At 33.0% G+C, this 12,644-nt stretch overlaps 1 protein-coding gene across 1 annotated transcript in view; it reads left to right on the top strand.

The window, feature by feature from the left end:
* The window catches only part of LOC139527023 (uncharacterized), a 34,346-nt gene extending 24,404 nt beyond the window's left edge, over window positions 1-9,942 (top strand). The window contains exons 17-23 of the mRNA XM_071322265.1: window positions 3,591-3,697; window positions 5,329-5,479; window positions 5,857-6,006; window positions 7,290-7,496; window positions 7,897-8,112; window positions 8,996-9,109; window positions 9,801-9,942. Coding sequence (XP_071178366.1) covers window positions 3,591-3,697; window positions 5,329-5,479; window positions 5,857-6,006; window positions 7,290-7,496; window positions 7,897-8,112; window positions 8,996-9,109; window positions 9,801-9,925 — 1,070 coding nt within the window. The 3' untranslated portion in view covers window positions 9,926-9,942. The remainder of the gene's footprint in view (window positions 1-3,590; window positions 3,698-5,328; window positions 5,480-5,856; window positions 6,007-7,289; window positions 7,497-7,896; window positions 8,113-8,995; window positions 9,110-9,800) is intronic.
* Window positions 9,943-12,644: the final 2,702 nt, after the last annotated feature.

Here is a 12,644-nt window from a genome sequence, read left to right as displayed (position 1 = left end):
GTCAATATAAGAATGACTGTTTGTGTTGCTCACACAATGTTGTCAATATAAGAATGACTGTTTGTGTTGCTCACACAATGTTGACAATATAAGAATGACTGTTTCTGTTGCTCACACAATGTTGACAATATCAGAATGACTGTTTCTGTTGCTCACACAATGTTGACAATATCAGAATGACTGTTTCTGTTGCTCACACAATGTTGTCAATATCAGAATGACTGTTTGTGTTACTCACACAGTGTTGTCAATATCAGAATGACTGTTTCTGTTGCTCACACAATGTTGTCAATATAAGAATGACTGTTTCTGTTGCTCACACAATGTTGTCAATATAAGAATGACTGTTTCTGTTGCTCACACAATGTTGTCAATATAAGAATGACTGTTTCTGTTGCTCACACAATGTTGTCAATATAAGAATGACTGTTTGTGTTGCTCACACAATGTTGACAATATAAGAATGACTGTTTGCGATGCTCACACAATGTTGTCAATATCAGAATGACTGTTTGCGATGCTCACACAGTGTTGTCAATATCAGAATGACTGTTTGCGATGCTCACACAGTGTTGTCAATATAAGAATGACTGTTTGCGATGCTCACACAGTGTTGTCAATATAAGAATGACTGTTTGCGATGCTCACACAGTGTTGTCAATATCAGAATGACTGTTTGTGATGCTCACACAATGTTGTCAATATAAGAATGACTGTTTGTGTTGCTCACACAATGTTGTCAATATAAGAATGACTGTTTGTGTTACTCACACAATGTTGTCAATATAAGAATGACTGTTTGTGTTACTCACACAATGTTGTCAATATAAGAATGACTGTTTGTGATGCTCACACAATGTTGACAATATCAGAATGACTGTTTGTGTTGCTCACACAATGTTGTCAATATCAGAATGACTGTTTGTGTTGCTCACACAATGTTGTCAATATCAGAATGACTGTTTGTGTTGCTCACACAATGTTGTCAATATCAGAATGACTGTTTGTGTTGCTCACACAATGTTGTCAATATCAGAATGACTGTTTGTGTTACTCACACAATGTTGTCAATATAAGAATGACTGTTTGTGTTACTCACACAATGTTGTCAATATAAGAATGACTGTTTGTGTTGCTCACACAATGTTGTCAATATAAGAATGACTGTTTGTGTTGCTCACACAGTGTTGTCAATATCAGAATGACTGTTTGTGATGCTCACACAATGTTGTCAATATAAGAATGACTGTTTGTGATGCTCACACAATGTTGTCAATATAAGAATGACTGTTTGTGTTGCTCAAACAATGTTGTCAATATAAGAATGACTGTTTGTGTTGCTCACACAGTGTTGTCAATATAAGAATGACTGTTTGTGTTACTCACACAGTGTTGTCAATATCAGAATGACTGTTTGTGTTGCTCACACAATGTTGTCAATATAAGAATGACTGTTTGTGTTGCTCACACAATGTTGTCAATATCAGAATGACTGTTTGTGTTGCTCACACAATGTTGTCAATATAAGAATGACTGTTTCTGTTGCTCACACAATGTTGTCAATATAAGAATGACTGTTTCTGTTGCTCACACAATGTTGTCAATATAAGAATGACTGTTTCTGTTGCTCACACAATGTTGTCAATATAAGAATGACTGTTTGTGTTGCTCACACAATGTTGTCAATATAAGAATGACTGTTTCTGTTGCTCACACAATGTTGACAATATAAGAATGACTGTTTGTGATGCTCACACAATGTTGACAATATAAGAATGACTGTTTGTGTTGCTCACACAATGTTGTCAATATAAGAATGACTGTTTCTGTTGCTCACACAATGTTGTCAATATAAGAATGACTGTTTCTGTTGCTCACACAATGTTGTCAATATAAGAATGACTGTTTGTGTTGCTCACACAATGTTGTCAATATAAGAATGACTGTTTGTGTTGCTCACACAATGTTGACAATATAAGAATGACTGTTTGTGATGCTCACACAATGTTGTCAATATAAGAATGACTGTTTGTGTTGCTCACACAGTGTTGTCAATATAAGAATGACTGTTTGTGTTACTCACACAGTGTTGTCAATATCAGAATGACTGTTTGTGTTGCTCACACAATGTTGTCAATATAAGAATGACTGTTTGTGTTGCTCACACAATGTTGTCAATATCAGAATGACTGTTTGTGTTGCTCACACAATGTTGTCAATATAAGAATGACTGTTTCTGTTGCTCACACAATGTTGTCAATATAAGAATGACTGTTTCTGTTGCTCACACAATGTTGTCAATATAAGAATGACTGTTTCTGTTGCTCACACAATGTTGTCAATATAAGAATGACTGTTTCTGTTGCTCACACAATGTTGTCAATATAAGAATGACTGTTTGTGTTGCTCACACAATGTTGTCAATATAAGAATGACTGTTTCTGTTGCTCACACAATGTTGACAATATAAGAATGACTGTTTGTGATGCTCAGACAATGTTGTCAATATAAGAATGACTGTTTGTGATGCTCAGACAATGTTGTCAATATAAGAATGACTGTTTGTGATGCTCACACAATGTTGTCAATATAAGAATGACTGTTTGTGATGCTCACACAATGTTGACAATATAAGAATGACTGTTTGTGATGCTCACACAATGTTGTCAATATAAGAATGACTGTTTGTGGTGCTCACACAATGTTGTCAATATAAGAATGACTGTTTGTGATGCTCACACAATGTTGTCAATATAAGAATGACTGTTTGTGTTGCTCACACAATGTTGTCAATATAAGAATGACTGTTTGTGTTGCTCACACAATGTTGTCAATATAAGAATGACTGTTTGTGATGCTCACACAATGTTGTCAATATAAGAATGACTGTTTGTGATGCTCACACAATGTTGTCAATATAAGAATGACTGTTTGTGATGCTCACACAATGTTGTCAATATAAGAATGACTGTTTGTGATGCTCACACAATGTTGTCAATATAAGAATGACTGTTTGTGTTGCTCACACAATGTTGACAATATAAGAATGACTGTTTGTGTTGCTCACACAATGTTGACAATATAAGAATGACTGTTTGTGATGCTCACACAATGTTGTCAATATAAGAATGACTGTTTGTGTTGCTCACACAATGTTGTCAATATAAGAATGACTGTTTGAGTTGCTCACACAATGTTGTCAATATAAGAATGACTGTTTGTGTTGCTCACACAATGTTGTTAATATAAGAATAGAACTATAAACCACTGTCATACTAGTTTGAGTTAAAAAAAGTATTAAAACAGGTTAAATCCACCATTTAAAAAAAAAAATATTCCTGTTTTAACTTGAATTAGACCGTTCTATTTGTCCCGTTGGCATATGTAGTCGAGCGTATGTTTTACCAGGTGTTATGAACTTTTTGGTCAGGTTGCTGTCTCCTTGACATATTCCCCAATCCCATTCTCAATCTTATTCCATTTTCTTTTTATTTAACTTGAAAGTCGGTATTTTGTTACAATTAACAATTTTTTAAATGCTATTTAAATGAAACGTACAGTATACATTTTTTTGTTTCATTATTTAATAGGAAACCAAGTAACAGAAAACATATTTTATGCAGTTGGTTACCCTCAGTTTCAAACATATGGGAAAAAATTCCAAAGTGATTGGTTCAATGTTTCGAACAATATCTATGTAAGTGGTATTTGCTATAGAAATACCAAAATAATGTGCTTGTCTCTAAATAATAAACAAGTTGTATAGATAATTGGGAATAATGGATATATAAATTTATTTATGTTTGATGTTTAACAATATGTCTTAGCATTTGATATAATTTTTCGGCTTAAGGGGGCTCCTGGGTATAAATCAATTTTTTTTCTAATATAGGATTTCGCTATATTTTTTTTATAAATGAACTTTATCATATATTACTTAAAATAAAAATGAAATAACAAAATGGGGTCACACACGTTCATTTAAGCTCACAATCTGCCTCTGGAAGAAGCATACGTTTTTGTTAATGTCCTTATTTTCTGTTGAACTAATAAGAGAAATAGAGGTAATATGGAAATAAAAAAATGACCTAATTACAAAAATCGCTTAAATTTTACATTTATTTAGTTTTTGTACAGCTTATTCGAAAACAATAATAAAAAATATAGGTCACCGATGAGTTAAAAAAGATATTTCAAATTTAATGCCCAAAATTGTCATTTTTGCACCAAAGGGAAATAATTTGGAGCTTTTCAATGATATAAACATTTTAAAAGTCAACTGGGGCAAAACCGAATAGATTGTTGGCTTGTTTTTTTGTACCATATGATAAAGTTATAACTAATAGTGTAATAAATAAAATTTGTAATGAAAAAATAAAGCTTTATTTTTTGCTGAAATTTTTGTACCCACGAGCCACCTTAATGTAAAACATAATTTCAACAAGCAAATCAATAGTAATCAACATAACACCCTGGTGTGGCACTAGAATCAAATAAGTTGGAATTATTGTAAATTTAGAAATTAATGCGCGCATTTATCATTTCGATTCTTCAATGCGAGTTATTGCGCTTTCGAAAAATAGTGCATACAGATATAAATGTCATTTATCAAAATGCGAGTTCGTATCTTTGCGATACTCATCCATTCGCTATGTTTACATAAACAAAACATTGCAATAATTTCTGAATTTACATTACCGAATCAATAACGAAACATATATCATTTAAACACTAAATAGTACTTCTAATCTAGATTTTTCACCTTTGCATTGGAAAACCCCACTCATTTCGAATGAATTAAATCTTTATGAACGGTGAATAAAAGAAAATAGTCGATCGCACATGAGAATTTCAATTTGATTAGATATGCCTTCAAATGAAAGAATTTGAAACATTGGGAACTGATTACCCTTTAGTTCTCTGAGACTCTGAAACCCGATAAAGCATCGCTTAACATGTACACCCTGTCAAAAAAAAGAAGCATATTACCCCCGAAAGCACGCATATTCGTTATAAAAATATGTTGGACATCCTTAAGTGATATTTTATGATTCACCGTGCTTGTTTCAATAGCAAAGCCAACTGGAGTATTATTGACCATTTCATTATCTCATAAGTCTACTAACATTATACAAATCAAAATGAAATGCTTGATTGGAACTATTTTCAGAGCAAGACAAAGGAAGCGTAATTAACATTTCTTTGATAATGTGGTGCACCTCCATCAAGTATCTTAATGAAAAACAAAAACACATATGGATTAGTTATGTGAAGATATTGTAATTCACGATGCCTTTTTAATTTGTATAACTATACTTTTCTATATAGATTTCTGATGTTGGAAGTTTTTCTGCTCCTCGTTATGGTAATTTCAAACCAGGATGTCTTTTAAAAGATTTTGTCAAGCAGACAAATTTCAAAGACCCTGTTCTTCCTAATCAAGTCGGACCTAGGAACAACGTTGGTCCCCTTCATATCCGTAAGTAATTTTAATATGAAGACACCATTTCAAAATCTAATAATTCTTAGTAAAAACAATTAATAAGTGACAGCACAGCTATTTGATTGTCTAACACAACAGAAATTCAACCAATAGAGTTACGTTTTATTTTGTATTGAAACGGGGAATCGATGTGGTCACCTTAGTATATGAGAAGAAAAACCATTAATTGGTCCTATAGAATAACAACATATCGCATCCCCCAATAAAGTCTACATAGCCTTAGGCATTTTAAAACGTATTTTATGTATATCGAATTGGCTATGCCCGTCGATGAAATATCATGAAAAGTTTCATTTAACAAGTTTATTCTGATATCAATTAAGTAGTATGAATTTATAAATTTTATTACGTAGAGACTATACAACCAGACACTGGATATCTGAGCGGTAGTCCCCACTCAACTTCAAACTGCGTAGTGAAACCTCCTGCAAAACAACCAACTCCAGTATATCTGCCTGATGGATCCATGCCAAATACTCTGTATCAAGTTCCTGAAAATAAAGGTTGGTCTACACTTTTCTATTTTTACATATTCATGTTGGTATCTAGATAGTTTTTGGTTATTGTTGACAGTTTGATGTCCTATTGCAGTTTAACCAACATTTCCCTTTATTCATATATGTTTTGTAAATTCATGAACACTGTGATGAGAATTGTTGACACACAATAAGTTATTTTACTGATACCACATATTAGGATAAAACAAAATCATTTCAGTTAACTATTTAGAACATTGGTTTTAATTTATTTTTACCGAAGTGAACCAAGTATAGACGATCCAACTTATTGGCTAATACATAAAACTTGAAAGTTAAAAATGACCATCACAATTAATTCCGCTAGCAGAGGTATCGACCCAGTATTAGTAATAATATTGACAGTACCAATTTTTCTGTATCAGATGTGCATTTTAACAATTAATGTCTGTTCAGTAATGCAAGAGTTAAAAACGTTTGAAAATAAACTATTGCAAAGTTTTCAAATCTACTTATAAATCATGTCAATGGAATTCACATTTTTATGAATATCACACCAATAAATTCACCTGGTTGTCTCATTGGCAATCATATCACATCACATCTTCTTATTTCTATATCTAAACCTTGCTATAAGATATTAAAAAAATATATACATTTGTGAGCAATACAAAGAAATTAACTTCGGAGACTCGATCAATTTCTTTTTTATATTTTTTTTTAATTTACGATATTTATTGAGTCAAATAGTTGAATACACTTATAGACTTAATGGTTTGATCAGCAGTATACTGTCGTGAAAATATTCGTTCTGATAAAAATATTGTGCAAGTCATAATGTTATGGTACTCGTGACCAATGTCGCCTGAGTCACATAAACGGAAGCCTCTGTCTTCTGTCGTATTATTACTTTTCTTATAGACAAAAATAAAAGAATACTTAGTAGAAACATATAAAATAATGGCATTTTATCTTTTGAAAATGACTTCATGCAAAACTTTTAGGAATGTTTGGTCCTCAATGCTCTTCAATTTCGTACTTTATTGGTTTTTTTATATTGTTTTATTCGAGCGTCACTGATGAGTCTTTTGTAGACGAAACGTGCGTCTGGCGTAAATATTTTTTTTAATCCTGGTTTCTATGATGAGTTTATTCATCAGCTTGCACTTGTGGTCTCGCTTGATATTCTTTCTGATGAAGTCTGTTTAACAAAAACATGTCATTATTCTATATGAATATATTTCTTGACTGGTAAAAGTGTAATATCAAAAGATATAGGTGAACATCGGTACATCGATTTATATTTGCAGGTTGTTGGTTTTCATTTGACAAATGTCCCAATCACCAAGAACTTGAAAAACACAGACGACCAACATCCAATCAGTTTTATCGAGAAATACAAGCTGAACAAAGAGATCAATCTGGGACAAATGAGACCGCGTGTCTAAACAAAGTTCCGGAAATGGTAAACAAATGTGGAAGTGGCTCATCTTTTGCAGTTATATATGGTCCCACGGGTAAAGATTTTTTCTTTTTATTCTGGAATTTTTTAAATGGAAAATTTATTTAGGGCCTGTCTTTTGTGTAAATGCAATCAATAACTCAGGAAACTTTACACAATCACACATATAAAAGTAACTGAACAAAATTATCGTATGAGTCGAAGTAAGTATGAGTTGCAAAATATAAGACGAAGTAAAAATTACAGGTTGATCAGAAAAAAATACCAAGCGTGTCTGACGTATTAAATTATAAGCCTGGTACCTTTGATAACTAATAATGCATATTCAGGCAATGATTGCGAGTAATTCCATCGATAGATCCTTTTGTAACGTGTAAATACGTTAAAAAAGTATTGACTTTATGAGTTCATATATATGTTAACATTAAATCAAGAACACATTTGTTCTATCAAAGGTGCCATGACACTAGGAGGGGAAGGATGCTATTTTGCGAGATATTATTGTCCTAGAACAGGATGGAATGCAACAGGATTTTTCGAGGACAAGTATGCTGATCAAAAATTAAATGGTGCTCATAACGAATCAGTATGTTTATCACGAGCAAATGCACAATGGAAATGGTGCGGAAGTAGTAAATTATATCCTTTGGTCAGCATATTTAAGCCAACAGGTATTGCTGTTTTATCACAAAATCTTGCTGAACATAGTTAATTAGGTTAATTTCTGTATACTTTAAACTTCAATTGTTGATAAGAGTTTTAAAATCAATAGATGTTTTATTCTAGAATAGTAAGCTGCGTAAACTAACAGTTGATCACACCGTATAATAAGCTCCGTACGCGTTGCATCCAATATATTTGGTTGGGCCTCAAAATTGTTGTTATTCCCCCTTTGCCTATATTTCTTTTTTTTTACTTTAGTAATTAAGGAGAATGTTTTGGAGGCCTAAACATAAGCATAACAAGAATACCAGATGGCCGTTCAGCATCTTTGTGAAAAAAAAATCTTTCATTTTTATTAAACAATAAAATTTGTTCGGCTGAGTATTTAAAGCATTAAAAACATCTTGAAGCTAGTGCAGTTGAGAGAAATAAAACAAGTGATATGATCATGCCATTGCCTGTAGTCGACCCCTGCATTTGCAGAAAACAGAAAAAAATCTTCATTCGTTTCATAATTATTCAAATTTTATTGATAAATGAAAAAGTTGATATACTGGTAACCTAAAATCTTTAAATTTATTAATGAAGATAGTTGTGGTGCGAGTACGGGATCACACTCATGTTGAGTTGACAAACAAGTAATTAACCAAAATTCAAATAATTTCTTTAAGTTCTTTAGCACGCTTTTCATCTACATTAGACACACACAATCATTAAAATGTAGCTTTCGGTAATCTGGTAATCAATTGTACAAAAACTTTGTCTAATGATTTTTTAAACCGTTTGAGAACAGAAAACATATATATAATCAATAATAGTTGATGCTTGCACATGAGCACTGACTTCTTGGCTGGCGATACTGAACCACTTTCATTATTTTTTCCCCTTTAGGTCATTTAAGAGCTGCAGGAGCTGGATGTTGGATTAAACATGAAAAATGTCCAGCAGATACGACTTTAAAGCACATGTTCTATGATGGTTTTGGTGCGGCGAACCTTCAAACAGGTATAGTTTTATACAATCATTTAAAGATAAATTGATAAGAAATAAGATTAGTGTAGTATTGATGAAGAATATAAACGATGCAAAGTCCATCTTCATATATTCGTTATATCACTTTGAAAAAGCTGTTATCTATTATTTTGAGATTCCTCCCTTAAAAAAATCTCACCAATAGTACGAGGTTTATAATTTCGTATACCGATGCACGTTTTGTCTACTTAACACTAATCAGTGGCGCTCAAATTAAAACAGTTTGATCAAACATTTCTAGAAAGATATTAAATTTGTAACCTTGCTTTGTCTCCGCCACATCGAGTTACGAAATTTTAACGTTAATAAATAAACTCATCATAGAAACCATGTGTGTACGCGCGTAAACTGCAGTCATCTTTATCTATGACAATTCTACGATGTTTTCTATAACCATTTTTACGTCATGAATCACAAAAATACTGAACTCCGAGGGAAATTCTAAAAGGAAATTCTCTAACAAATGGCAAAATCAAAAGCTCAAACACATCAAACGAATGGATAATAACAGTCATATTCCTGACTTGGTACAGGCATTTTCTTAAGTAGAAAAAGTGGATTTAACCTGGTTTTATAGCTAGCTAAACCTCTCACTTGTTAGCAGTCGCATAACACATTTCTATATAAAGTCGACGATGTTTGTAAGGTTTACTCTATATTTTAGATGATAACATGGATAGTTGTTTGTCTCGAGCAGAATACTTCTGGCATCATTGTGGAAATCATCCAGAATACAAAGTAACGGCATACTACCGACCTCGAAGTTTTTCAGCAACTTACCCCTTTTAAAATGAATTTGAGTCATTTCAAGTGTTCACTAGTTTTTGTCTGCGGACACTGTTGTATAATTTTGTCTTAATATGAAAAAGATTGGTATGGTTGCCAACGAGACAACTCTCCACAAGGCAACAAAATTACGCAAAAATTAACAACTATTGGTCACCGTACGGACATCAAATTAAAACTAAGCCTACAAATTCTCAATTTTATTTTAAATGTATTCATTAAATGCAAGCCTCAGAAAAAATGTTATTTCTGTTGAGGACATGCATTTTCCTAGTAAACCAATCGAAAAATATAAACCAAATATTATTTTCTTGTGCACAATAAATGCTCCTGGGATAACATTTATCAACTACACTAATGACATAACCCGAAAAGTGCGCACACACTACAAGTCATTTACTGTTATGCTGCTTACAAAATATGACATCAGTGTTCTCAAATGTACTGGAGAAATGTGTTGATAAACAAATTATAATTAATCCAACCTATCCAATTGAAAAATTGAAAGTTCCAGCAAACAATAACTTGGTGTAAGAATAAACTCATGATAGATATTGGGATTACATTGTGTATTTACGCCAGACAGCGTTTCGTCTACAAAAGACTCACCAGTGACGCTCGAATCCAAAAAAAATTAAAAGGCCAAATAAAGTACGAAGTTGAGGAGCATTCAGAACAAAATTGAGGAAAATGACTCATACATTACAGTTTATCTCACTCAAGCTGTTGACCAAGTCATTCTGTTCAGTAGTAGCTGATTAACGAGTCACATTAATATGAATTGGACTACAAAACGGATAGACGGGCATGGTGACAGCCTAGTCTCACACATAGAGGCTAGAGTGTGGGAATAAAATATTTCAACAACTGGTGATTTATAATCTGTCACATTCCTGACTTGGTACAGACACTTTAATAAAAAAAAGGTTGTGAAAAGTAAAATCACAAAAATACTGAACTTAAGAGGAAAATCCAAACGGAAAGTCCATAATCACATGGCATAATCAAATAACAAAACACATCAAAAACGAATGGACAAGAACTGTCATATTCCTGACTTGGTACAGGCATTTTTAAATATCGAAAATGGTGGATTAAATCTGGTTTAATAGCGCAAACCCACTCACTTTGTAAAGTACGCCTTCACTTGCATGCCAGTCATTTCGTTTATAATAAAATCTTTATCCAGGACATGAAAAATAAAGTCTGGGACAATTTGGTTTATCAGTTTGATTTTCTGCTGAACAAAATATTTAAGGTTATACAGCTTCTACCATGTAACATTGTTAAAACTAATAAAACAAGTTCAAAGATTCCCCATCATTTGGCATACATTGAGATCTCATTTTAGTTCAATGGTTTAAATACAAATATTCTTGAGAGGACAAATAAACATGTAAAAGTACTGCCTTACGATTCATAGTAGGATATCATACTGAAACCAACTTTAAAATTCTATTTTAGTAACTGACCTTGATCGTTATGTTCTACAACTTATAATGTTCTTCCTCTTTCCTATATTTCCCAACTGTAAATTAAATTTCATCCCGCTCTAGTAGGGAAAACTTAAGTTACCATCCAGTAACCATTTTTCTAATTGTAGTAACAGTGGCATTGACCTATATGCCTTTTCTGCAAAATGAACACTTTTTGCTTTTTTCGTAGCCTCTTTATGTCTTTCATCTCCGGGTCTTAATAAGCTCAGTATTTTTGTGAAGGGACGTTTGGGTTACCATCTTAGGGCATACCTTCTTGGGACATTTGAGTTACCAGCATGTGACAAAGTTACCATCTTGGGACATTTGAGTTACAATTTTAGGACGTCAGAGATATCATCTTTGGAAATTAGTTACCAACTAGGGACATTTGAGTGACCATCTTATGACATTAGGGTTACAGCCAAGTTTCAATCGAGTTACATAGTGGGACATTTGGGATTTCATTAAGGGACATTAGAATTACCATCATGGGAAATGAGGGTTTCCATCTTGTGACATACTTTCTTGGGACATTACAGTAACCATATTTGGACATTCAAGTTACCATCTTAGAACATTTGAGTTACCATCTTCGGACATTAGAGTAACCGTCAAGGGACATTAGAGTAACGATCAGGGGGCATTAGAGTTACCATCTTAGAACAATTGAGTTACCATCTTGGGACATTATAGTAACCGTCAAGGGACATTAGAGTAACCATCATTGGACATTAGAGTTACCATCAAGACATTCGAGTTACCATCAAGACATTCGAGTTACCATCTTAGAACATTAGTTACAATCTTGGGACATTAGTTACGAACTAGGGACATTTGAGTGACCATCTAAGACATCTTAGGATATCAGAGTTATCATCAAGGGACATTTGAGTATACCATTTTGGGATATTTGAATAACCAGCTTAGAACATTAGAGTTACCATCAAGACATTCCAGTTACCATTAAGGGACATTAGAATAACCTTGGGGCATTTGAGTTTCAATCTAGGGACATTCTCGTTACAATCAAGGAACATTAGAGTTACCATCTAGGGACATTCGAGTTACCAGCTTCAGTGATTCCTTATATATAACCAACATACATTTTAGTTGCCAGCTTTGGACATTTGAGTTAACATCTTTGGTCATTTCAGTTACCATATAGATCAAATATGACTGTACAAGACAATTATAATTATTAATCTACATGTATACCATGGAAATTGGCAAAATATAGCAAGAAA

Source organism: Mytilus edulis, chromosome 6, assembly GCF_963676685.1.
Source record: "Mytilus edulis chromosome 6, xbMytEdul2.2, whole genome shotgun sequence".
NCBI classification, from domain to species: Eukaryota; Metazoa; Mollusca; class Bivalvia; order Mytilida; family Mytilidae; genus Mytilus; species Mytilus edulis.
The sequence above is the reverse complement of the archived record's forward strand: the minus strand, read 5'-3'. Positions and strand labels throughout refer to the sequence as shown.